This window comes from Oreochromis niloticus, linkage group LG5 (genome assembly GCF_001858045.2).
Source record: "Oreochromis niloticus isolate F11D_XX linkage group LG5, O_niloticus_UMD_NMBU, whole genome shotgun sequence".
Taxonomy (NCBI): domain Eukaryota; kingdom Metazoa; phylum Chordata; class Actinopteri; order Cichliformes; family Cichlidae; genus Oreochromis; species Oreochromis niloticus.
Window position 1 is genome coordinate 37,874,425 of NC_031970.2, and position 23,734 is coordinate 37,898,158.

The 23,734-nt window shown below is 42.5% G+C and overlaps 1 protein-coding gene across 8 annotated transcripts in view; it reads left to right on the forward strand.

Moving 5' to 3' along the window:
- The window catches only part of iqsec1b (IQ motif and Sec7 domain ArfGEF 1b), a 262,794-nt gene that overhangs the window by 198,659 nt on the left and 40,401 nt on the right, over nucleotides 1–23,734 (forward strand). The window contains exon 1 of one of the 8 annotated variants that reach the window (XM_005452241.4): nucleotides 20,617–20,948. The exons of the other annotated variants lie outside the window; for them this stretch is intronic. Within the exon in view, the coding sequence (XP_005452298.1) occupies nucleotides 20,872–20,948 (77 nt within the window). The 5' untranslated portion in view covers nucleotides 20,617–20,871. Of the gene's footprint in view, nucleotides 1–20,616; nucleotides 20,949–23,734 lie in introns of those variants that run through there. 8 annotated transcript variants of the gene reach the window in all.

A 23,734-nucleotide genomic window follows, 5' to 3' on the forward strand; every position in this document is an offset into this window, starting at 1 on the left:
ATTATCTTATGTTTAAAGTTAATTCATGTTAAGATTTTCTTGTTCTTAGGTTTGGTTTCTGTTTTGTATTTTGAGCTCCTTTTGTTCTGTGTCTCTGTGTTCCCTCCCTGTTGCCATGACTTATGTCCAGGGTTGCACATAAGTGGTCCGCAGGTGCGCATTCACTGTCTGTTCATGTAAATAAAGCTCACACATTGCAACGTCGGTGCCTTCAACCTCACACAGCTGCCGCTGCAGCCGTGACAACACTATCTACAAAACAAGTCTACAAGCAAAATTAGATTAATGAAACCCGTGCATTGGCTACTTACTATTAACCAGCATATGTTAATGAATCAGAATCATTTTAAATCAGACTCTCAATCTGCTATCGCAAACACCCCCAATCCCCAGCTTTCATAGAGCATTGGTGTTACAGGATTCAAATGTGTGACTTGTGTGACTATAGAAACTGACATAATAGGGTCCAAGAAGGAAGTCACAAAAGACAAAGTTTCATTGGGAGTGGTGATGGTTTAATAATATTTTTAATGAGATTTCAGATAATAAAAGAAATCCTGTATTTGTGCATGCACTGTTTGAATGTAGTCATACACTCTCCAGTGTATATGACCAAGTTTATTGTACAATGAGTTTTCCAGCAATGCTACACAAAATAATAAAAGCACAGAGTAAGGGCTATAAACAAGTACAACATTTCCACAGAAACACAAAAAAAATCACAAATGAACAAAACACGAAAACAGCTGTGAAACCACCACTCAGAGATTCAAAGTGACTGCAAATGGCCCTCGCCTCCTCAATGTGACGTTTCCAGGGGTCCATTGTCTTAGAAAGGGTCTATGGCTAGTAGATGTGCACAGGTGTGTGGAAGCATGTTTTATGAGCAGCAGGATGAGATGGTAGTGTGACTGGGGAGGGGGGGTGCAGGTGGTGGACCAGTGGTAATTACTGGGAAGCCCTGCTGCTCAGTTAGTGGTCCCAACTCACCAGTCTGTCTTCTTCTCGACCCTAATGAAAAGCCTTTTAATATCTGATTAGCTTTTAATGTCACTCTGCGGGAGTGGGTGTGGTCTGGAGACCTTTATTAGAGACTAGGAAAATGGGCCTGTGTGCCCTGGCAGTTTGTCATTTTTGATTGAAGAGCTGAGGGATGCAGGTGGAGATATAATTACACCGGAGGTCAGTAATGTTTTCATAAGTGTGTGGTTGCATGTTTATATGCAGCCTTTTATGGTTTCTTCCTAGTCTCCATTTCAGCCCGCCGAGGTGTCCCTTTGATGGATTGTACAGATAAAGTATTTGATGACACAGGAGAGCTCGGGCCCATTAGAAATTCATAGCAGATTATCCACACAGCTCAAATGAAAATGGACATCAGCGACATAATGGCTGTCGTTGGCATTTTCCACCACTTTCTGTGATATTGTTTCCTTTTCATGACTTTACCACTCTCATTTTTGAAAACAACAATTCTTCAAAGAGTCGCTAACAATCGTATTGTTCTGCGTGTGCTTCGCGCCGGCAGCTTTCATCCGATCGCCTCTATCGAGTCACGGTGACAAGAGCTCTCTTGCAGAAATGAGCTCTCATGCTGCATCAATACGAGTTCTCTTTGAAGGAAGTCCATGCAAACAATTTGTGGACTTTTTGTTGTATTCTTTTCCTATTTGTTCTTTTTTCAAAGTTTTGTTTTCACTGTTTGACTAAAACCTCATCACAGATGTCGCTGAATCATCATTTTTCACCAGAGACAGCACTTTGGAAAGATGCTTTGTAGTGACAGTCCAGAAGCATGCCACACATGTATTTAATATCTGGCTGTGCAAAGCAGCCAGGACTTAAAGGTAGTGGGTTTTTGTCGGGCTGTTTGATTGCCGCTCGGCTGTAGCTGTGTGTGTGTGCTGTGTGAAATGTGTTCAGCTGTTATGGTGCATATGGTGCATACTTGTTAAATATAAATGGCCGCCGAATAGATTGTGGCAGGTGAATGCTAAAGCTCAAAGGAAATTCCTGTCCAAGTCTTTAGTCTTACAAGTTTAGCTTTAATAGATTTGCACATGATTCAGTAGCCGTTTGCTGGCCTGTTTAAACCTGAAACATGGGGTCAAAGAGGTTTTTTTAAACACCTACATACCTTGATTTGTGAGCAAATCAATTCTAACGTAAGACAGATTAAGCCAGCGATGTCAAAGTCATTTTACATTGCAGGCCACGTACAGCCCACTTTGATCTTATGCGGGTTAGGGTTAGAGATAACTTGATATGAGAAAAAGAAGTGAAGTTTCAACATTGAGTCTCAGTTTTTCTACATGATAAAAAAAAATGCTGCTGTGGTAAATGAAAGAAATCTGTCAGCACCACTCTTTGGGCTTAAATTGTAAGAAGTAAATGTGTAAAATTAAGAAATCTATAATTACACAATTTGATGTAGTATGAATGGCCATGGAGGACGTCTTTGTCATTAGGAAAAGCTATAAAACTTGTAAAAAATAGAGTGAAAAGTCCAGAATTTATGTCTTACTTCACATTTTTCAAAGCCATCCAATGAGCCAGATTGACTAGGGCTGACTCTGGCCCCTGGGCCTTATGTTTGACATCCCTGGAGTAGGCCAATGTATCAGAATCCTGTAGCCTGTGAACTTTCCAAAGTGTACCATTCAAAATAATAAAGAAACAGAAACATATTTCCTTTAAAACTATAAATTTGTCCATGTATCCTCCACGGACTTGTCTTTCAAACAGCCTGCTCTGACTTTTCACAGAGGCACAGCAACCACAGCGATCATTAATTAGTCACTTGCTTGGTTGATGCTGTTTATGATGCAATCCATGGCTGTCTCCAAGGGGCATCAATTAAGTGAAAGTCACTGGCATGTCTGTTTTGCACAAGGTATCCTTTAGCAGTAGTGCATGATGCACCAGTTTATGTTATTAGTGAGACATATCTGTCACTCTCAGCTCACCTTTTTTCTGCATGCAGGACCGCTATTGTGATGAGGCATATTTTACCCCAAACTAAGATCTTGTCCTAAATCTACTCTGTCAGAGTAGTTTTGAGTGCTTTAATCTCGCCACAGAGGTTTTTTTTGTATATGGGGAAATCTTTTAAATGTTTAAATTTATGGAATGAATGCACACATGCATGGCACATGTTTGATTGCAGACTTTATCTCAGGATTAAAATCTTTCAATAACCGACATCAAGGCACCAATGCTAAAGAATGCCTTCTTCATGATGAAAAGAAGCAGGTAGCATCTGATTAAACTGCACTTCATGAAAACCTGCCATAAGAATGTGTCGTATTAGCCCACTGGGCAATCCACTGATCCCTAAGGTTCATGTGGCTTGCGTGTCTTTAGCATACCCTAGTGTGTCAGAACACGCTTGCTCAGACACGGACCAGTTGGAATGGACACAGTGCACGTCTGTTGTGGTCGCTAATATGCAAGGAACACTCAAGCACTGCTTCTATGCAGCAGCATTAAAAATTGCCACATGAACACACTGATTAATTTATAAGTCATGCGAGAGGGATAGGCAGTGCACCCAAAAACAATCCCAGATAAGCTGCACAGTGTGAGAGTTCTTTTCTTCTACACAGACAGATTGTGATTTGCGTGTCTGTGCGTGTAAATGGGTATGAGAGAGAGAGAGAGCATAAAACTGAGATGCTCCTTTCAGTTCAGGATGAAGAGAAATAAAAAGACGCCTGAGATATTCGGAGAAGTGGGGATTGGTGGGGGTGGGGATTGGCTTCAAGTCTTCTCAAATTTTTTAGAAAGACTTGGAGACTCTTTCCAAAGAATGCTTCTGCCATTGTCCCACTCTGGCTCTGCTTTTAAATGATCAGATCATCTCATGAAAACTCCTCCCTACAATCAGTAGCAGTGCATCTGCATTTATGGTTTGTTAGCATCCAAACTGTTATATCGAAGACGTTTCTGTCACAAATCCAGCAACAGTACGCTTCTTATTGAACTCTCGTACTACATCAGATTCATCTTTAAAGTGATGCATGGCGTCGGGCCATGAGGTGGCACTCAGCTGCCTGACGGTAAACACTCATTAATTTCAGCTCTGCCAGAGCACACAAACATCTGCCGTCTGTTGCCGCGGTGACTCAATGGACCCCATCCAGCAGTCACCGTAGCATGCCTTTCTGCGCACTGTATTTCAGTGCACACAATGCCAGCCGGTCCTGGTACCAAAACAAAGTGGACGCCTCCTCCTGGCTTGAAGCAGGGCCGCTGTGTGTTAGAGGGAATCCCGGATCCTGCGCAGAGCCTGCTGCTTGCTCACATGTGCGTGGACGGATGTTTAAATGCTCTGACAGAAGCCCTCACGCAGCACAACCCAGGCCCTCGCTGCCTTTCTGCAAAGCCCGTCTGTGCTGACATCGCAGGCTTTGGGGCAAGGCCTGGTTTCATTTTTGAGGATTCTCCTCAGATTCTGTTTCCTGCACAGAGATGCTTTTCTGAGGAAGTGACTAATCATTTCTATCAGAGTGATAACATCAACCTGGTCTGTGTGAAGTGTCTGCTTAGATTTGTGCAGCCATTATCAGCTTGAGCTACTTTATTCATCGTACAACAAAAAAAAAAGCCACGATTCAATTAGTAGATCCAGGAGGCCGCTGTGAGAAAGCGGACGTGCTGTGAGCGCTGTCTTTAGTAGCGTGTTACATCTGGACACATCTGGAATGTTGTGACAGGCTGTCAGGAGATGGTGTCTTGCTTTCTTACGCCGACTCGTTTCTCTTCGTGGCGTTGAAGCCGACAGTACTGATGTGGTGTCAGAAATAGTGCCAGCACAACACCAAGCCGCTGGGCTCTGGGCGCCTCTAATGAGCTCCCCTGAGTGGTTAGCAGGCCGATGAAGATGGCCCGTCCTCTCTCCTCCCCCTCGCTCAGCGTGCTCGCCTCTAATTGGTGGGAGAAGAAAGAGAGACTTCACACTAACAGGAGACAAAGCTTTGGTCAAAGTGAGTGAGACAAAAAGTAAAAGAAAAATCTATTTCTGCCTCGTGTGAAAGCAGGTTCTCTCACCCCAATTATAATTTCTGGCAAAGGCCCGAGGTTTACATCGTCCAGTATGTCCTGAGCCCGAGGAGAAAGACATGCGTGACGCGAGCAGAGTCAGGTGTTCATTTTGGAAGATGGGAGACTCTGATGTGCCAAATGAATGCTGCTTTTTCACCTAGTTTTAATCACACTGTTGGCTCTTAGTATCAAAGTGCTCTTCCGGAAGTACTAAAGGGTGCAATGACTGGAATAATGACGCCCTCTACTGCTCAGTTAGCAACACAGCCAACAGAGGGAAACTAAATCAACAGGGGATCGTGGTACATGTTAGCTCAGCTCAACCACCAAAGGATCCAGAGGGAAACACAGGGAAATGTTTTTATTTTTTTATTAATTCTAATAAAGGCATGGCTGTAGTTTAAGAGGTGGAGCAAACCATCTACTAATCAAGTAATATTCCACTATAACTGAGCATATTGTTGCTATGAGACACGTTTGGACAGTGTTCAGTGTGTGTGTGAATGCAGCTCAAAGCAGAGGCTTGATAACTGCTCAGGGCGTAAAGCTCAGGCAATTATGACATGAAATCTTTATGTTTCGGTTCTTTTTATCAAAGCAAGCTTGTAGCAACATTATTCAAGGACATATTTTGGATTTTAAAAATGTATTTAAGCATTCTGGTGTCACAGTAGCACACCCACATGTGCCAAGAGCCAGTTTTTCCAGGAAGAACAGTGTACCAGTGTCATTTGGCTCACCTGTAACAGGATTTAATGTTGTGTGCACACATCGCATTACGTGGAGACAAAATGTGCAGAAACAAACTAAATTCTTGTGCAAAGTGTGCTAAAGTATTAGCAAGAAGAAAAATGGATGCTTAAATAAATTAAAAGGCTTGATGTGTTGATTCTGTTGATCATCCATATTTATTAGTCATTTAGTCCATCAGTTGCACAGCCAAATTAAATTGCTGCTTGGGGGCCAAAAATGAGCTGCTGGGTTCTTTTGCTCTCTGTTATCTTTAGAAACTGATTTTTAAGACACCAGTGATGCACAAGCAGTAAGTTAGCGTCCAATAGAATTCCTTTCTTAGGTTAGTGGTTCATATATGGATTTCTCCACAAAAACCTATGAATCTACAAACATTTTAAATTTACTGTGGTTGTAGTTGATTATCATACACATTCAGAGTCAGAGAATATTTATTTTTTCATATATTGATCTCTGAGTGTATCGGAGCCTCGTGAAAGACTGGTGACCTGGCCCCTGCCTTTCACCATATCGATAGATGGATGGAAGGCAGAAAATGGTAAAAGTTGTTCTACTTCAGCCTTCATCAGGATGAAATTGAAGCTCCTTTTGCTCTGGATTGTTTGCCCGGTGTGAAAATATTAATTGAAAACCACAGAAAAGTACTTACAGTGTACGGCTTCAATTCAATTCAATTTCAATTCAATTTTATTTATATAGCGCCAAATCACAACAAAAGTCGCCTCAAGGCGCTTTATATTGTACAGTAGATAGCACAATAATAAATACAGAGAAAAACCCAACAATCATATGACCCCCTATGAGCAAGCACTTTGGCGACAGTGGGAAGGAAAAACTCCCTTTTAACAGGAAGAAACCTCCGGCAGAACCAGGCTCAGGGAGGGGCGGCCATCTGCTGCGACCGGTTGGGGTGAAAGAAGGAAAACAGGATGAAAGACATGCTGTGGAAGAGAGACAGAGATTAATAACAGATATGATTCGATGCAGAGAGGTCTATTAGCACATGGTGAGTGAGAAAGGTGACTGGAAGGGAAAAACTCAATGCATCATGGGAATCCCCGGCAGCCTACGTCTATTGCAGCATAACTAAGGGAGGATTCAGGGTCACCTGGTCCAGCCCTAACTATATGCTTTAGCAAAAAGGAAAGTTTTAAGCCTAATCTTGAAAGTAGAGATAGTGTCTGTCTCCCGAATCCAAACTGGAAGTTGGTTCCACAGAAGAGGGGCCTGAAAACTGAAGGCTCTGCCTCCCATTCTACTTTTAAATACTCTAGGAACAACAAGTAGGCCTGCAGTGTGAGAGCGAAGTGCTCTAATAGGGTGATATGGTACTACAAGGTCATTAAGATAAGATGGGGCCTGATTATTTAAGACCTTGTATGTGAGGAGCAGGATTTTGAATTCAATTCTGGATTTAACAGGAAGCCAATGAAGGGAAGCCAAAACAGGAGAAATATGCTCTCTCTTTCTAGTCCCTGTCAGTACTCTTGCTGCAGCATTTTGGATTAGCTGAAGGCTTTTCAGCGAGTTTTTAGGACATCCTGATAATAGTGGACTACACTGTGCTACTATGTTCCGAAACACTGTTACCATAGTGTAAACCCGGAGCTTCAGACAAACCAGTCTTGATCATTTAAAACGCTCTATTACATCAACTATTTCTCAAGGCTGTACCTCTGTTATGTAACTCCTACATCTGCCCAGCTCTAATTACAAACCCCGTCTGAGCTGTCTCAAGGATGTCACGCCTAAAACTTTTCCTTGATCTTCTTCTGTATGGCACTGTCTTTGCTTCTATTCCATTCTCTCTCGCATTTCTGAGATCACTCTGTGTCCACACATTAGTTGTCATGCATTCAAGGACGTTTTTCAGAAGTTGGCTGGTCACAATAAATTCTCATTTTCTGTGTAAATGCCTTCCATTTAAACGCATTCACACTAAGCTTAAAAATGGTCGGCCAACACAAACTGTAACCTGCCTATTTGTGTCTGGATTAATCTTTGTGTTCAATGAATGCCTGCAATAATTCTGTTCTCAACTCTGAGATGATGCATTCACATTTCTTTTCTTTAATTCAAACCAAAGTTTAGAAATCCAAAAATATTACAAAAAATATATGAAATAAAATGTAAAAAATTAGCGCGTTGCTAATCGGCTAATTTTTTTATTCATCAGAAACCTGTGATCATGAGTCTTTCTGTGCAAAAATGATGATTGGCTAATTTCATATGAAGCGTAGTGCTGGCTGCTTCAGGCCAGTATAGCACGGTGGCTGCTGTCACTCCAAGGTGCTTTGCAACTCGCCTCAACCCTTTATTATGTGTGCCTATGTCAAGAGGCACACATATTACTATTCCTCGGATTTATTATGTGTGCCTATGCCAAGAGGCACACATATTACTATTCGTCGGATTTATTATTATTATTATGTGTGCCTATGACAAGAGGCACACATATTACTATTCGTCGGATTTATTATTATTATTATTATTATTATTATTATTATTCTCCAGTTTCCGCCTGAAATTTTGCAGCGAATATGACAAGAGGCACACATATTACTATTCGTCGGATTTATTATTATTATTATTATTATTATTATTATTATTCTCCAGTTTCCGCCTGAAATTTTGCAGCGAATCTCGCCTCGCAGTTTTGAGACAAGCTTCATATATGTTACCTCATTTTGTGCGGCCGGATCTGGAATGGTGTGCTATGACTTTTGGTGTTTATGAATTTTATAGTTTTTTAAATATTAATATTTTAGTGAAAATTTTCCCGCGCTCCTCTGCCAAACAGTTTTGACATTAGGGTTACATATGTTAGATCATTTTGTGCGGCTGGAGCTGGACTATTATGTTATGACTTTTGGTGTTTATAACTTTTATAGTTTTTTAAATATTAATATTTTAGTGCAAATTTAGGCCAATTCATCTTTTGGCGCCAAATAAACAGACTTCATTTGTGGTGTCTTGGCTCTCTCTAGTGGTATGCCGGGAGTGGTACAGCCTGTGTACCCTTATTTGGATTACCGTAATGATGACAATTTCAACGGTGCGCACAGCGTCGCTGCTTTCAGGAGCCCTTGGAATTTTTAAGGTTGCGCAAATCATTCAAAAGTTACGGTAATGCTTGGTGGAAAACTCAATATCCCACAATTCATAGCACGCCTCTACAGAGTGAACAATGGCGGCCACCACTTCGTTTTATATGTCTTTTATTCGTGTTTCTAGGTCACAAAATAAGCTTTTAAGATATTTTCAGGCGAGAATGTAGGTGTGTAAACTTCAAATATCTGCTTGTTTTATCAAGACATCCCATATTTAGCGACAGTGCTCTGACTACGTCGGTCCTGCCTGACAGCTAGCCGGCTACCTAGCTGGCTACCTAGCTAGCTGCCGCGCTTGGCTGCAAATGGATAGCGAGGGGACTCTCTCTGTCGTTTCACCTCCCTGGTCTCTCGCAAATGCTCGCATAGAATCGCAGTTACAGCTGGATGTGGAAAAAATAACTGAGTTGTTTGGTGGTGGAGCTACAACAGAGGGCAGCTACCCACCGGTGTGTGACAGAAAGGACATGCCGCCAACGAGACATATGAGGCCGGGCAGGCGATTGCTAACGCGGTGGTCAATCATGGATCAGGGAAAGCAAAGGCAGGAGCGTGAGGTGAACTGAATTTCAGGTAAGAAGTTATGAACTGCACTCTATTTGGGTCAGATATAAACCGAGTTTAGGTGTAGTTTATTTAGCAGCAGTTCTCTTATGTGTTGCTGATAGCCGGCTAGCTAGCTAGCGCCGCTAGCATAGTTAGCTCGCGCCGCTAGCAACCCTTCGTGAAAAAGCACCCAGGCTTGGCTTATATTGAGGCGGGTGAAACTCGTGTCAGCACCCGGTCGCTCTCTATTTGGGTCAGATATAAACCGAGTTTAGGTGTAGTTTATTTAGCAGCAGTTCTCTTATGTGTTGCTGATAGCCGGCTAGCTAGCTAGCGCCGCTAGCATAGTTAGCTCGCGCCGCTAGCAACCCTTCGTGAAAAAGCACCCAGGCTTGGCTTATATTGAGGCGGGTGAAACTCGTGTCAGCACCCGGTCGCTCTCTATTTGGGTCAGATATAAACCGAGTTTAGGTGTAATTTATTTTCGTTGACCTTTTACAATCGTAATGCCACGGGAGTTTATATACAGCTGTGTGCGTAATAAGTTACTGACGTTGGACTTTATTTTATTCATTAGGGTTAGTTCATAGAGTTGCCGTGCCGTACAAACGGAATCGTCCCACATTCAGAGAAAACATTATGATTTATTCTGTCGTTACGAAGCCTCCCCTGTCATTCTCTCGCGTGTTGAAACGTCAATCATGAAACTGATCAATGATCGGCTGTTCGCTCTTATTTATCGCGCTAAACAACAGCAGCACGTTTAAGCTTGATCAGCTGTTGTTAGAATTCTTTTGATTTTAATTTCTAGTATCAGCTGATGTTTGCTGGAGCATGAAGATGAAATCAGGAGATGTCCTTACTGAATCATCAGAGCTGAACTGGTGATGGAGAAACAGGTTTACACTTTAGGTGACATGAATGAGTTGAAGGGAAGTTATGAGTTGTTTCTGAGAGACAAAGACCAAGCTCCTTTTTTGTGTAGCTGACAGCTGGTAACTGTGCAGGGGCGGATCTAGCAAAGCTTTTAGGGGGGGGGGAGCTAGGGCATTAACAGAGAAAGGTGGACACAAAGATATACTTTTCTTTCTTACTCTCATATAAAATATTTAGCTTTTATTAAATAGTTATCTGAATCTCACAACCAAAGTTTGTATAATAATACACAGGATTGGCTGTAGACCATTGTTCATAATTCAGAACACTGTGTAAAAATAACAAAAAACAAAAAGTGAATGCATGTGTGAAAAGTGGTCTATAATGTAATGCTTCAAAGTGTGTTCATGCAAACATTGTCGGGTCTGCCGTGGTACAATGGGACTTCTGCTCATGAACCTGTGTGCACAGCGTCTGCAAATCGGCGCTGTACAAAGTAACTTCATCTTTACACAAAACTGTAAGCTGTCATCTGTGAAGCGTGAGCGGTGTTTGTTTTTACCATAGTTCATGGTGGAGAATGGCTGCTCTTCTGAGTTTTGCTCTCTGTAGCCGTATGAATGGCAAACTACAGTGATTAGCAGCGGCATAGGCACACATAAAATTTCTTCTGAAATTTTCGCTTTCTAGTTATTATTATTATTCTCCAGTTTCCGCCTGAAATTTTGCAGCGAATCTCGCCTCGCAGTTTTGAGACAAGCTTCATATATGTTACCTCATTTTGTGCGGCCGGATCTGGAATGGTGTGCTATGACTTTTGGTGTTTATGAATTTTATAGTTTTTTAAATATTAATATTTTAGTGAAAATTTTCCCGCGCTCCTCTGCCAAACAGTTTTGACATTAGGGTTACATATGTTAGATCATTTTGTGCGGCTGGAGCTGGACTATTATGTTATGACTTTTGGTGTTTATAACTTTTATAGTTTTTTAAATATTAATATTTTAGTGCAAATTTAGGCCAATTCATCTTTTGGCGCCAAATAAACAGACTTCATTTGTGGTGTCTTGGCTCTCTCTAGTGGTATACCGGGAGTAGTACAGCCGAAAAGATTTATCCTTGTGTTGAAAACTCCATATCCCACAATTCATAGCACGCCTCTACAGAGTGAACAATGGCGGCCACCACTTCGTTTTATATGTCTTTTATTCGTGTTTCTAGGTCACAAAATAAGCTTTTAAGATATTTTCAGGCGAGAATGTAGGTGTGTAAACTTCAAATATCTGCTTGTTTTATCAAGACATCCCATATTTAGCGACAGTGCTCTGACTACGTGGGTCCTGCCTGACAGCTAGCCGGCTACCTAGCTAGCTGCCGCACTTGGCTGCAAATGGATAGCGAGGGGACTCTCTCTCTCTCCTTTCACCTCCCCGGTCTCTCGCAAATGCTCGCATAGAATCGGAGTTACAGCTGGATGTGGAAAAAATAACTGAGTTGTTTGGTGGTGGAGCTACAACAGAGGGCAGCTACCCACCGGTGTGTGACAGAAAGGACATGCCGCCAACGAGACATATGAGGCCGGGCAGGCGATTGCTAACGCGGTGGTCAATCATGGATCAGGGAAAGCGAAGGCAGGAGCGTGAGGTGAACTGAATTTCAGGTAAGAAGTTATGAACTGCACTCTATTTGGGTCAGATATAAACAGAGTTTAGGTGTAGTTTATTTAGCAGCAGTTCTCTTATGTGTTGCTGATAGCCGGCTAGCTAGCTAGCGCCGCTAGCATAGTTAGCTCGCGCCGCTAGCAACCCTTCGTGAAAAAGCACCCAGTCTTGGCTTATATTGAAGCGGGTGAAACTCATGTCAGCACCCGGTCGCTCTCTATTTGGGTCAGATATAAACCGAGTTTAGGTGTAGTTTATTTAGCAGCAGTTCTCTTATGTGTTGCTGATAGCCGGCTAGCTAGCTAGCGCCGCTAGCATAGTTAGCTCGCGCGGCTAGCAACCCTTCGTGAAAAAGCACCCAGGCTTGGCTTATATTGAGGCGGGTGAAACTCGTGTCAGCACCCGGTCGCTCTCTATTTGGGTCAGATATAAACCGAGTTTAGGTGTAATTTATTTTCGTTGACCTTTTACAATCGTACTGCCACGGGAGTTTATATACAGCTGTGTGCGCACTAAGTTACTGACGTTGGACTTTATTTTATTCATTAGGGTTAGTTCATAGAGTTGCCGTGCCGTAAAAACGGAATCGTCCCACATTCAGAGAAAACATTATGATTTATTCTGTCGTTACGAAGCCTCCCCTGTCATTCTCTCGCGTGTTGAAACGTCAATCATGAAACTGATCAATGATCGGCTGTTCGCTCTTATTTATCGTGCTAAACAACAGCAGCACGTTTAAGCTTGATCAGCTGTTGTTAGAATTCTTTTGATTTTAATTTCTAGTATCAGCTGATGTTTGCTGGAGCATGAAGATGAAATCAGGAGATGTCCTTACTGAATCATCAGAGCTGAACTGGTGATGGAGAAACAGGTTTACACTTTAGGTGACATGAATGAGTTGAAGGGAAGTTATGAGTTGTTTCTGAGAGACAAAGATCAAGCTCCTTTTTTTGTGTAGCTGACAGCTGGTAACTGTGCAGGGGCGGATCTAGCAAAGCTTTTACGGGGGGGGGGGGCAGCTAGGGCATAAACAGAGAAAGGTGGACACAAAGATATACTTTTCTTTCTTACTCTCATATAAAATATTTAGCTTTTATTAAATAGTTATCTGAATCTTACAACCAAAGTTTGTATAATAATACACAAGATTGGCTGTAGACCATTGTTCATAATTCAGAACACTGTGTAAAAATAACAAAAAACAAAAAGTGAATGCATGTGTGAAAAGTGGTCCATAATGTAATGCTTCAAAGTGTGTTCATGCAAACATTGTCGGGTCTGCCGTGGTACAATGGGACTTCTGCTCATGAACCTGTGTGCACAGCGTCTGCAAATCGGCGCTGTACTAAGTAACTTCATCTTTACACAAAACTGTAAGCTGTCATCTGTGAAGCGTGAGCGGTGTTTGTTTTTACCATAGTTCATGGTGGAGAATGGGTGCTCTTCTGAGTTTTGCTCTCTGTAGCTGTATGAATGGCAACTACAGTGATTAGCAGCGGCATAGGCACACATAAAATTTCTTCTGAAATTTTCGCTTTCTAGTTATTATTATTCTTCAGTTTCCGCCTGAAATTTTGCAGCGAATCTCGCCCCGCAGTTTTCAGACAAGCTTCATATATGTTACCTCATTTTGTGCGGCTGGATCTGGAATGGTGTGCTATGACTTTTGGTGTTTATGACTATTATAGTTTTTGAAATATTAATATTTTAGTGAAAATTTTCCCGCGCTCCTCTGCCAAACAGTTTTGACAATAGGGTTACATATGTTAGATCATTTTGTGCGGCTGGAGCTGGACTACTATGGTACGACTTTTGGTGTTCATGACTTTTATAGTTTTTTAAATATTAATATTTTAGTGCAAATTTAGAAAGATTCTACTTTTGGCGCCATAGAAACAGACTTCATTTGTGGTGTCTTGGCTCTCTCTAGTGGTATACCCGGAGTAGTACAGGCGAAAAGATCTATCCTTGGCCCAAAACTCCATATCCCACAATTCATAGCACGCCTCTACAGAGGCCTCTACCGAGTCAAACAATGGCGGCCACCACTTCGTTTTCTATGTCTTTTATTCGTGTTTCTAGGTCACAAACTAAACTTTTAAGACATTTTCAGGCGAGAATATAGGTGTGTAAACTTCAAATATCTGCTCGTTTTATCAAGACATCCCATATTAGCAAGAGTTGTCTTATGTGTTGCTGATAGCCAGCCGGCTAGCATAGCGCCGCTAGCATAACGCCGCTAGCATAGCTAGCTAGCGCTGCTAGCGACCCTCAAAGCACCCAGGCTGGGCTTATAGTGACGCGGCTAAAATTTGTTGCAACACCCGATCGCTCGCCAAGTCTGTGTTTTAGCTGGACTCATTTTTCGCTTATATGGGCCGATGATGGTGGTCGATGTGGAAAAAATAACTGAGTTGTTTGGTGGTGGAGCTAGCCGGAGCTACAACAGAGGGCAGCTATCCACCGGTGTGTGACAGAAAGGACATGCCGCGAACCACACATAGGAGGTGGGGCAGGCCACCGCCGATCGACCGGTGGTTGCTAACCTGGAGGTCAATCGTGGATCAGGGAAAGCGAAGGTGGTTGCTAACCTGGAGGTCAATCGTGGATCAGGGAAAGCGAAGGCAGGAGCTGAGGGGTGAACTGAATTTCAGGTAAGAAGTTATGAACTGCACTCTATTTGGGTCAGATATAAACCGAGTTTAGGTGTAGTTTGTTTTCATTGTGCTGACTTTTTACAATGTACTGCATGCTAGCTAGCACGACAGCTGTGTGCGCGGTAAGTTACTGATGTTGAACTTTATTATATTCATAAGGGTTGGTTCGTCAGAGTTGCCGTACAAACGGAATCGTCCCACATTCAGAGAAAACATTACGATTTATTCTGTCGTTACGAAGCCTCCCCTGTCATTCTCTCGCCAGTTGCAACTTCACTCATGAAACTGATCAACGATCGGCTTTTCGCTCTTGTTTATCGCGCTAAAGAACAGCAGCACGTTTAAGCTTGATCAGCTGTTGTTAGAATTCATTTGATTTTAATTTCTAGCAGCTCCTTCAGTGGGAGACTGCGGCACCCACGGTGTGGGATGGAGAGATTTCGCAGGTCTTTCCTCCCCACTGCTGTCAGACTCCACAACAAAGACTTTAACTGATCAAACACACACATGTGCAATAACACTAAGTGCAATAATCTTCCTGGCATCGTTGTATTTTTTACTCAGTTGTATATAGCATTTGTATTCTATTTTTATCTTATTGTATATTTTATTCTATTTTATTCTACTGTATATAGTATTTTATTTTATTCTATTCTGTACAGTTGTGTACTGTATTTATTCTTATTTTATTTTATTCTAATTTTTGCTTCATAACTTTTGCACTGTCCACTTCCTGCTGTGACAAAACAAATTTCCCACATGTGGGACTAATAAAGGTTATCTTATCTTATCTTAGTATCAGCTGATGTTTGCTGGGGCACAGCTGTAGAAGCGGCTGGTCCAAACCAGGAGATGTCCTTACTGAATCATCAGAGCTGAACTGGTGATGGAGAAACAGGTTTACCCTTTAGGTGACATGAATGAGTTGAAGGGAAGTTATGAACTGTTTCTGACAGACAAATATACACCAAGCTCCTGTTTTTGTGTAGCTGACAGCTGGTAACTGTGCAGGGGCGGATCTAGCAAAGCTTTTGCCAGGGGGCCAGGTAGGGCATTAACAGGGAAAGGGGGACACAAAGATATACTTTTCTTTCTTACTCTCATATAAAATATTTAGCTTTTTATTAAATAGTTATCTGCATCTTACAACCACAGTTTGTATAATAATACACAAGATTGGCTGTAGACCATTGTTAATCATTCAGAACACTGTGTAAAAATAACAAAAAACAAAAAGTGAATGCACAGCCGGCTGTGTGGGTAAACCAACCATGTGTGAAAAGTGGTCCATAATGTAATGCTTCAAAGCGTGTTCATGCAAAAATTGTCGGGTCTGCCATGGTACAATGGGACTTCTGCTCATGAACCTGTGTGCACAGCGTCTGCAAATCGGCGCTGTACGAAGTAACTTCATCTTTACACAAAACTGTAAGCTGTCATCTGTGAAGCGTGAGCGGTGTTTGTTTTTACCATAGTTCATGGTGGAGAATGGCTGCTCTTCTGAGTTTTGCTCTCTGTAGCTGTATGAATGGCAAACTACAGTGATTAGCAGCGGCATAGGCACACATAAAATTTCTTCTGAAATTTTCGCTTTCTAGTATTATTCATGCTATGTCATGTCATGGTTGTTAATATCTGCTCTACTTTTTAAAGTGAGTTTTGTTGCTTCTCTCCCTGCGTTTTGGCCTTCAGTGTATGAAATTGGATAAGTGTGGAAGTCTTTGAACAGAGCTGTAAAACCAAATATGTATAACTGCCATATGGTTAATTTCCATGTAACTAGTCTTACAGCCCAGACCCAGAACTTAGCCATTGAGCACTTGCTGCTGCATATAGTGACTTGACACTCTGGGGGCACTGTTTGTTGAGATTTATAAACTGTAAGTCAAGCTGAAATGTGAGTGAGGAGGGGTCAGTGTGTTGTTGGCTCAACCTGTGAATGATCTAAGAACCAGCTAGCCAACTAGCCAGAGAGCTTCATAATTACGTCACCACCTCTACACACTTTCCTAGCAATGCTAACATCAAACACAGCAGTAACAAGCAATCTCCTCCCCCTAGGATCCTGCTGCTTCAAGTTCATGTCAACACTGAAGTTCTGTTTTGTTACAAAGTAACATAGTTTGGCGGTCATCCTGATATAATCTGTTCTTGTTTCTAAGAACTGCTGTTTTAGCAAAGTGAATATGCTGCTCTAAAATTATGCAGTATTTAATCAAGACTTGGTGAAGTGGCTTCAGATCAGGTTTCTTATTCCTCCTTTCTTCTTCTACTCTTGCTTCTACTTCTTTCACCTGCTCCCTTCACGGGTCACCACAGGGGATCATCTGGCTCCATTCACCCCAACCCCAGCATCCTCCTTCATAACATCAACTCTATGCATGTCACTACATCCAAGAACCCCCTTTGTGGTCTTCCTCTTTTCCTCTTGCCTGGCAGTTCCGTCTTCAACATCCTTTGTCCAATATATCCACTATCCCTGCTCTGCACATGTCCAGACCTTTTCAATCATTCCTCCTCCAAACTGCTCAACCTGAGCTGTCCCTGTGATGTACTCCTTTCAAATCCACTCCATCTTGGTCATTCTGATTGGAAACCTGAACATCTTAACCTCTTCAGCTCTGCCACCTCCAACTCAGCCTCATGACTTTTTGCTAGTTCCACCATCTCTGAACCACACACCATAGCAGGTCTCACTACCATCTTGTGGTCCCAGATCAGGCACTGGCTCTGAATTTTTCCTCAAACTGCCAAATAGGACAAGGCACAATAGCGACTCATCCAAGAATCTCTTCTATCTGAAGTCAAAGCTACATTATTTTTTTTTTTATACATAAAAGAGATAAATAGGAGCCTCTTTCTTGCACATAGAAACTTAAACTGGATTCAAACTGGAAAGTGTTACCATATACTAAAAAAATATACTTTTCAAAAATTGCACTTTTTTTGAATTATCAGCCTTTTCCAGCTAGATTTAAAAGGCTGAAAGATCTCTGTGACTTTCTTCGTGCTCGTCCTCTGGTTTGTTCTGCAACATTTAAAACGCTGCCGCTGATGCCTGTGATGTCACAGGCTGTCCTGCTTTCAGAGGCTTATGGAGAAACGATAACAAGCTCCTTTATCCTCATTAGCGCCATTACATTATGACGTAGCCTCCAGCTATTGTTGTCTTTCTCCGTCTCCCCTTTGTTTTCCTTCCCTCTCCTTCCCTTCCCTTCCTGAGACACAACCAGCCAGACAATGTGTATCTTAGTTAACTTTGTCTCCAGAAGAGACAGGTGAGAAAAGGTGAAGAAAGCATAACGTTGTCGAGGAAATCTCAGGGCTGCCTGCTACAACTCTGTCCCACTAGAAATGGTGGAAACACAAAAACTACATTTGCTCACAAGAAAGGTGCTAAAAACAACTCGTGAGTGTCTCTTTCAAACAGATATTCTGATATACATTAGATGCACATGTATAATCAAATCAATGTTTCTGACCCAGAGCTTATTCCATATCTTTTTATTATTCCATATCTATTTATGCAGTCTGTGCTTGTGACTGGTGGAATTCACATCAGTTAGTGTTGTTAAAGCTAATATGGGAGCACATATGTAAAACAGTTTTTCCCTAACTGAGCAGCAACTTCTAAGAAGAAATGAAGCTAGTGTGGAAGTTGAAATAGCTGCTGTGAGGCTGACTGCATCATTCCCCACAGAAAGCTCATAGGGGACATAGGGGTTATTCTTAAACTTGTTCAGGCTCGAATTTTTGCATTATTAGATATCGGGCTCCATTGAGTGTCAGATGGGATCCTGCTAGGCTGCTGGCTTTTTGTTTGCTCTCATCTCAGCTAATACCACTCTGAACTCAACGTCTCCCTTGTGTGATGCTGTTTGTGGCTTTTGGAGCATTTTAGTGGAAATAATTTGACCTGCTGTGGGGTTAAACTCATCCAAGAAGTTTATGCTTCAGGTTTTCTGACTAAAATCCTAGTATTGTATTAGCCTGTTAGCACTACATAGGTAGGTATATGTACTCCAAATCCACCCTTTTGCCCTGTCTTTCTGTTTTTGCTGTCTTAACTTGAGTTTTATCTTTTAGAAACAGCAAACTAAAAACATGACTTGATTCAGTAATCTGGCTTTCTTCGAGGTGCTGTCATGTCGGTGTCACTTGTTTGCAGAATGAATTATTTGAAGCTACTAGTAGTTATTTTTATTCTCGCTGCAGGGAACGCGCTGGTGTAAACAGCTAAGGCAGATTTTTTTTTTGGCAGCACATGGAAGAGAAATATTTAAACCTAGGTGATGTGATCTAAACTGGGACGCCACCTGTCAGGAGGAGCCATTAATGGGAAATCCCATTACCAGTAATCCTATAGGCCCAGTGATAGGAGCACAGTAAGTAGTCTCCACTCTCTCCTTCTGTCTGTTTCCCGTGGCCTCGCTGTATAAACAGTAGTGGCCACAAGCCTGTGAGTGCCAGTCTTGGAAGAGGGCATGACCCCTGGCAAACTTCCTGCAAGTGGACAGAGAAACGAGCTGAGGATATTAATGCCGTTCCATGCCAGCTGCAGTTCATTGTCGAAACAGTGAGTCGTACCCTCTTAGAAGCTCCTTCATTTTAAAAAAGGACGCTTCTCTCTGTTAGTCTGTTTAATTGACTTCCATCGTCTGTCAGATACAGGACTGCGTGCTTCATCACCACCTTTCAGCCAGCTTTGTCAGCTTCAGCAATGCTTATCACCTCACAGTTTTTAGCTAAATTTAGACCACTGGCTTAATACCATGCTGCTGTGTTATTGTTGTTGATGGTGGTGGTGTTGTAGTAATGGGTGTCAGCTAAGCATAGAAACCAAGTAGAGCTCAAAGTCAGTACTAATGGTAGTACTTAACTTTAGTACTGATTTGGAGGTATTTTCAATTCAGATACTTTGGGTTATTATCCAAAAAGTAGCATTATCTCACAGCTAGAAGGCAGCTGGTTCAAACCTTGTGGTAGGTAAGGGCCTTTCTGTGTGTTTCTCTGTGAGTTTCCACAGTTAAGTTGTTACGATATCTGGTAATTCAAAATTTAATATGAGTGTAATACAAGGTAGATAAATTGCTCAAGTGCGTGGATTCACATATGCATATGAAAAAGGTAATATGGCTTTTTAAGTACCACTTCATTCCAATCCATAAATAGTCAAAGTTCTTAAATAAAAGCATTTAAAATTGGTCAAATCACAAAAGGTTACCAATGTGCCAAAGCATCCTGACCACCTAAGTAGCTAATATGCTGTCAGTCTTTGCATGCAGCCAAATTAGCTCTAACCGATCAGAGGTCTTCTAGAGTCCAGGCCTCGAAGATTCCTCTATCTATCTGGTGCCAAGACATTAGCAGCACATCCTATAGGTCATGTAAGCTGTGACTTAGAATGGGATCAGACTTATTCCAACACTTCCTCCAAAGTCCTGCTGCTGTTGATGGTAAGTCACACCACCGTCAGAATGTGGTCTCTCTACTGTCAAGTTACCATCATGTGAACTTTGCAGTTTGGGTCCTGCCTTTTTCAATCATATCTTTATACCTGCTGATTGATCCCACATACAACATGCAGGTAATATTTTTTTGTTTTGGCTCAGTGGAGTAAATATGCACTTTTTTTTCTCCAAGCAAGCTATCAGTTATCACTGTCAGTCTAAAATCTTCACAATATCAAACTCAGAGGCTTACTCAGTGAAAACAGATAATTTCTTGTTCAGACATAGGGGTAAAATTCAACATTTTCCCAGAAGAATCATTGATGTTTACGCCTCTATTTCCCACTTTGCTGTCTGCATGTTTCCCTGCTATCAAACTCGGAGCAGTTCATCTCATTAATTACCGCACATTCGCCCAGAGAGGAGAATAAGCCGGTGCATGAAAAGGCTGCACGCACTCAGGTCTCAGTGCTGCCTCCCTCTCTCTCGCTCTTTGTCAGTGTGAAGGACTAGGTGCAGAGAAAAACCTTGACCTTGCTGTGCTGCCAGCGAGCAGCAAGGACTTGCCGGGCTGCGTCAGGCTGGACACACAACTCCACTGAGAGGGAGGGAGTGAGTGGGGGTTAGAGAGAGAGAAACAGAGAGTTAGAGAAAGGGAATAGAGGAGGGGCTATGCTGAGAGAGTGACAGAGAGTGGTGGTGGTGGTGGTGTTGAGGGGACTCAGAGTACAGCAGGGCCCGAGCTGTCTCTCTCTCTCCCTGAAGCTGGAGGTGAATGTGGAAGGATGGTCCCTCGCCTTCACGCTGCCAGTGTCGACCATATGCCGGGCTGCTCGCTGTCTCTCGCTGCCGGTAGGGCTGCTTCTCCTCGTGCTTCTGTTATTTTCATTTTCTGTCATGTCATACCTGCATATTGGCTTAGCTGGGACTACTTTTTCTTTTTTTTTTTAATCTTTGGAGTGTGTGTGAGGTGAGAGCAGAGACGGAGAAAAAGAGTGCTTGCGGGCTACGTATGATCTTGTTTACACCCGCTGCCTGAGCAGGTGTCTGGCAGAGATGACTGCAGCAGCTGCAAATGCACTGTGCCCACCCCCCACCCCACATCCCACCACTTCCACCCTCGCTCATCACTCCCTCTTCCCCATCTCTCTCCTATAGTCTGATGTCATGGCAGCTGATGTTTGCTGCCTGCTGCTCGCTGTAGCAAACTGGGGTTGAAGGGACAGTCCAACTTCTCAGACAGCGCCTGGACTGTTGTTGTCCTTTATCTCTGACCCCCCTATCCCCCCCAGCCCCCATCTCCTCTCCCTCTATGCAGAGGCAGATGTGTCCTCCGAGCAGCCTTGCAAACCAGGGGTTGTGCACTTGTTGTTGATGTTTTTTCTCTTTGGTGTTGTCTTTAACTCTGCTGCATCCTGGTTCTACTTTTGCTGAGCGCAGGCGTCCGTGTGATGAATTCCTATTGATCCTTTAAACAGACCCAGGAATAGTTCATTACATCAGGCTTCTCTCTGCTGACCTAGACAGCATTCAGCGTACAAAGTGGACAGGCTCCTGTGCCATACTAACCATTACTGTGAATGAGATGGAGGGTCCTCAGCAGTCACTCCCCTCTGCCTTGTACCAGTACTCATTGGCTTGCATATCTTAATACGGTTTAATAATATTAATTCAATATTAATTCATCCTGCTTTGGCCCGCAGCACAGGATTACGTGTAACTTGTGTGATTTTTTTTTTTTTTTTTCCTGTATGTAGCCTGACAGCCCACACCCAGGGCTTCAGGCTCTGAGGCCAGAACTGTTTTTTCGGTTCTTGGTTTCTGTCCTCAGGGGCAGGATTTTCAGGTTGGGTAGATTATGCAGCATTAAGCTGCCTGGTATCAGATAATTCTACAATGATGAAATCCTCTAGGGTTATAAATTAAAATGGGTTGAGCTCTGCCGTTGTGTTGCACTCATGAGAATGTTTGTGACTCTACGCTTTTTTAGGGTTTAGATTCAGTGCATCACAGCTGTTGCTAAACAGGAAATTTGTTGCCTTGTCCAACGTTTAGGAAGACATTTCCTGCCTGCTTTGAATCTGCAGCTCCAAATCACTCCAAGAGTGAAGTACGCAGAAGGATTTAGGCTGTTTTTTTTTTTAATGCAAGCTACATCAGCGAGTGCTCGATAAATCACAGGCTCATCAGAAGAGTTTTCAGGAGGACGAATCAAAGGAGGTGAAAAGGAGCCAGGAAGCTTTGACAAGCTCCTGATGACTCATCTTGCATATGATTTGAAAGGCATTAGGTATGGGCCCAGCCAGCCGGACAGAGGCTCACTCTGCTGGCCCATCATTCATTATCACTCCAAGGAGACTCCACTCTAGGATAATGATTCTGATTGGAGTCTGCTGAGGTTGAATGGATTCCAAAATCTGATGCACAGAGTCATCAGAGCCACAGTTGTTCTCATCTTCAAAATTTGAGTTGCCCTCTTTGTGTTTGGACAAGTGAATTATATGCAGCAAGAATGCTAGAGTGATATACTCAAAGAATCCTAATTAGAAATGTTGAGAAATTTTTTAGATTATAGTCACTCTTTACATTTTTGCATATGCACAGTCCAACCTTTCTCATTCCCAGAGTGTCATTGACCATTTGGTCAAAGCATGTGGTCTGCCAGTTTATGCACACAAGATGTCCTTCAGTGGTGGAGAGTGATGCACAGGGTGAGACAGGCCTTTCACTCCAAACTGGTGCAGGCTCACTGTGAAGGGAACATTTCAGCCCAAACTTGTTCAAGTCCAAGCCGTCATGTTTTGGAACCACCACGATTTCCCATTCTTGTTGTCTTTTTTATTGCCGTGCTTGACGACCACTCGTGACTTTTGACCCCTGCATGGTTCTAGAGAACAGGCAAACAAATGGCTTTATGGTGGCCGTGCACTTCTGATTGTTGTGTTACTAATTGATTGGCTCTACGTTATACCTGAGGATGTGGGCATTACTGTTTAGATGAGAAAGTACAAGTCTTTGTACACACACAATTCTCTGCCTCTCAAATGCCCAGTGATAAGACGTATGGTTCCAGCCAGTCTGCAATAGAGATTACAGCCTGTTTATGCCTGCCCAGCATTGGTCCACTGGGTCTCTAGGATTGGTGTCAACAGGTTGCCATAAAGCCCAATAACATGTGGCAGGGAAAGGCTGCAGGGGATTATTATGCTGGTGCTCACCTCGTCTCTTCCTATTATTACCACAATTACTGTCAGCAGATATAACAGGGGTTCTTGAGATGCTCTAAACTGTGAACGATTGTGTGTCATAGTGATTTAGTTTCACTACTACAACAAGTAGTGCCGTTAGTCACAACGCATAGTTGATGCAGAATGGCAAACCCAGTACATGAATGAGTATTCTGCATGCTGTAACAGGCTGACAGTTTCCTGTGGGATGAAATCAGGCCTTTATATAAAGGGCGGTTTAAGGGGGGGAGGGAAGTGTTTTTCAAGTGACAATCAAGTGAAAAAGAAAGTTTTTACCCTACTCTGTGTCGTCCTGTGAAAAATATAGTATATCCCATTATTCTGTATGTTGTAAAACCAGTTTTAGCAGCACTAACTTGAAGTAATCATTTTCTCTACCTCACTATGGAG